We start from the raw sequence: 3,259 nt of genomic DNA on the forward strand, positions 1-3,259 counted from the left end.
TGTACTATGTTGCAGATGATGGGGAAATTATAAATGATGTTCTAAAAATCCCTGTTCAGCTTGTTTTTAAAAATAAGGTAAGAGTTAATGTTTAAACTTTATTTTTATTTTTTGATCATTTTGAGATAGGGTTTCCCTCTAGCAACAGCTGGCCTGGAATTATGCAGACCAGGCTGGCCTTCTCACAGAGATCTGCCTGCCTCTGCCTCTTGAGTGCTGGGATTAACTGTGTGCACCACCATGTCTGGTTTTTAACTTTATTATTATTATTATTATTATTATTTTTTTTTTTTGGCTTTTTGAAACAAGATCTCCCTGTAGCCCCAGCTGGCCTGGAACTCACTTGTAGACCAGGCTAGCCTTGAACTCACAGAGTTCTCTGACTCTGCCTCCCGAGTGCTGGGATTACAGGCGTGCGCCACCATACCCGGCTCTTTAAACTTTATTTTAGTGAACTTTGAGAAATGTAATATTTCTTTACAAAAGCATCAGTAACCATATTGATTAGAAACTTTGAGAGCTATGGCTGTATGTCTTCCTACTCAGCAGATGTGCGTTTTCAAGTTAAACTCTGTGTTCTTATTTGTAAGATCTTGTTCTTGGCTTGAAGACTTTAACTCAAATCCATCAAGTCATTTCAGTGTTTTTCAAATAGTTGAGTCAGTTTTGCTCTGGTGTAAAATTCCAGTAGCAACACGTAATTGTGTGGCCTTGGCCTAGGTGTAAGAGGGAGCCGGGTGTGGGGATGGAGTGAGGCCATTGGAGATCAGTGTGGAAGCTGAGGTGTACTGTGGTATATGTGCTTCATTGGCTGGAAGCTAACCTGGGACAGACATTCAGTGAGCCTGGATCCCTTGTTTGTGAGGATCTGCCCGGACTCTGGTCTCCAGGACAGGAGTGCTTCTTAGGCTGAGTAACCAGCTTGCACAGAAATCCACCTCAGGCCCAATTCTGACAGGAAACCCAGTGGAATCAGCTCACAGTTACCAGAATGAGCAGTTGTTCTCACTAAAACCTGCTGCTCCTCTGGCCTTCTTAACTAACAGAATCATTGTTTCAATGTAGCTGTTTGCGAAGTATAGTTCTACTATTTCCTTACTCTGTAAAAATGTTGAGGAGTAGTGTCAGTTTTGTCTTTCTTTTATTAAGAATTACTTATTTAAATTTTGTCTATGCTAGAGATTAAATCCCAGGCCTCGTGCCTACTGTGCAAATGTGCTGCCGCTGAGGTGCGCCTCAGTCCCGGGGAACCCTAACTTTGTCAAAGTATAATGTAAACTTCTAGTTTTTAATCCTATGGAATGTTTTTTAAAGGAATAGCAATATGTTTTCTTAGTTTCAGGAAAAAATTTTCACTTTAATAATAATCACCTAAAAAGAATGTGAATTTTAGGAAGGAGTCATGGAGACTTTAACAAGAAAACATACCTCTAAAAGTCCAGGCTGCAAAGCTAACCATTCAAACTCACTGACAGGGGAAGCAGAGTATATTAATGACATATTTTCAAGAAATTTCTTGGTTATATGAGATATAAAATTAATTTCAATTCCATCTGCAAAGGTAAATATTTTTTTATAAAACAGTCTCACATTTTCAAAGAGACTGGATAAATGGGATAAATAGGAGGTGTTTAAAGCAAAAACTAGTAAAGAGTTCCTTAAGTGAAAACTGGTGATTGTTGATGTTCAGTGATGACTGTGGGATAAAAGGAATGATAAATGGAAGGACTGGGGGCTGGAGAGATGCTCAGCATTTAAGAGCTGCTCTTACAGAGGACCTGGGTTAGATTCTCAGCACCCACATGGCAGCTAACAACCACCCGTAACTCCATTTCCAGGGGATCCGTAGCCTTCTGACCTCCAAAGGCATTGCGTGACACAAGTGCGCTCACACTACTGTAGCTCAGCCGCACTGAGGGAACATTAAGACCATCTTGGTCAGGCTGTACAATCAAGGGTGCATTTCATTATTAGGACTGAGCTAGATGAAATGTAAGTCCTCAGTAGCCTGACTTCCTCCATGACAGGTGTATGACTGCTAGTCTTCATGAAGTGTTGGTAAAACAGGCTTTGATGGATGTAAGACAGATGAAGTTCAAGCAGCCATGGAGATAGAGTAGTGGGGCCTGATGAATGTTTGGTCTGATCGGTTCTAGAAAGAGCCCCTTTACTGTAGATAGTTCTGTGAGGCCCCAGGGGGCTCATGTATGTGTTACTAAGTCAAGGTCACCAACTCGAAGACCACCTTTTCTTCCTCTTCGCTCTCGCTTCCCTTCTCTAGGAATGTTACACTATTGCCTTGTGTTCAGCGCCAGCTGATGACGAGAATTAGGAACCAGAGAAAGGAAGCACAGGCAGAGAAGCGAAGCCTCAGTGTGTGGGAGTACTTCGAACAATTCTTTTCCTTGGAGAAGGGGTGTATGTGGTTTTAGAATTATCCCTGGGTTGAGGCAAATGTAGAATCATTGGTGTTTGAGTCATTGATCTGCCGCTGGTAAGATATGGAAAAAGTTAAATTAATTCTGCCTTCTCCCTTTCTTAGATAAAACTATTTTGGAGTAAAGCGAATGCCAAGCCATCTGAGAAAGTTTCTCTTAGGGTTTCGATAACACAGCCTGACTCCATAGTTGGGATCCTAGCTGTTGACAAAAGTGTGAATTTGATGAATGCCTCAAATGATATTACGATGGAACATGTGAGTTTAGCTTTTTTTTAAAATTGTGAAAATGTGTTAAAAGAAAAAAATAACTATTGCATTACTTAAGATAGTTAAAGGAAATTCATTATTTCCTCTGAATGTATAAGTCAGTAAACAGGAAAGCCTTCAGAAAAAAAGAATTTGTGTTCTAGTGGTTATGTTGGAGGGAAGTTTATGTGTTTAAATGTCTTCTGTGCCGCACAGAGAAAGACCACTGAAGTTAGATGGTAGGGATGATCCTCCTGAAGTTAGATGCGAGGGATGGTCCTTCTGAAATTAGATGGGAGGAATGGTCCTTCTGAAGTTAGACAGGAGGGGTGCCCCTCCTGAAGATAAGTGGGAGGGATGGTCTTCCTGAAGTTAGATGGAAGGGATGGTCCTGGAGGTCTGCTGTGTGATGGGGGATGAGTGTTAATAATGATGTGCTGTGTACATAAAAATGCAGAAATGATAGATTTTTAAATGATCTCACAACACAAAAATGGTAAAAAAATGAGGTGCTGTATGTATTATCTCAAATTAATCATTCCACAATGCTTAATATATCAGAACATTACATTA

General features: G+C 40.5%; 1 protein-coding gene across 1 annotated transcript in view; it reads left to right on the forward strand.

The window, feature by feature from the left end:
- The window catches only part of Cd109 (CD109 molecule), a gene marked incomplete at its 3' end in the record, with an annotated part of 110,288 nt that extends 107,593 nt beyond the window's left edge, over nucleotides 1-2,695 (forward strand). Inside the window, 2 exon segments of the mRNA XM_029569864.1 lie at nucleotides 1-77; nucleotides 2,543-2,695. Coding sequence (XP_029425724.1) covers nucleotides 1-77; nucleotides 2,543-2,695 — 230 coding nt within the window.
- Between the last annotated feature and the right edge of the window lie 564 nt (nucleotides 2,696-3,259).

This window comes from Nannospalax galili, unplaced genomic scaffold (assembly GCF_000622305.1).
Source record: "Nannospalax galili isolate Female #2095 unplaced genomic scaffold, S.galili_v1.0 scaffold82, whole genome shotgun sequence".
NCBI classification, from domain to species: Eukaryota; Metazoa; Chordata; class Mammalia; order Rodentia; family Spalacidae; genus Nannospalax; species Nannospalax galili.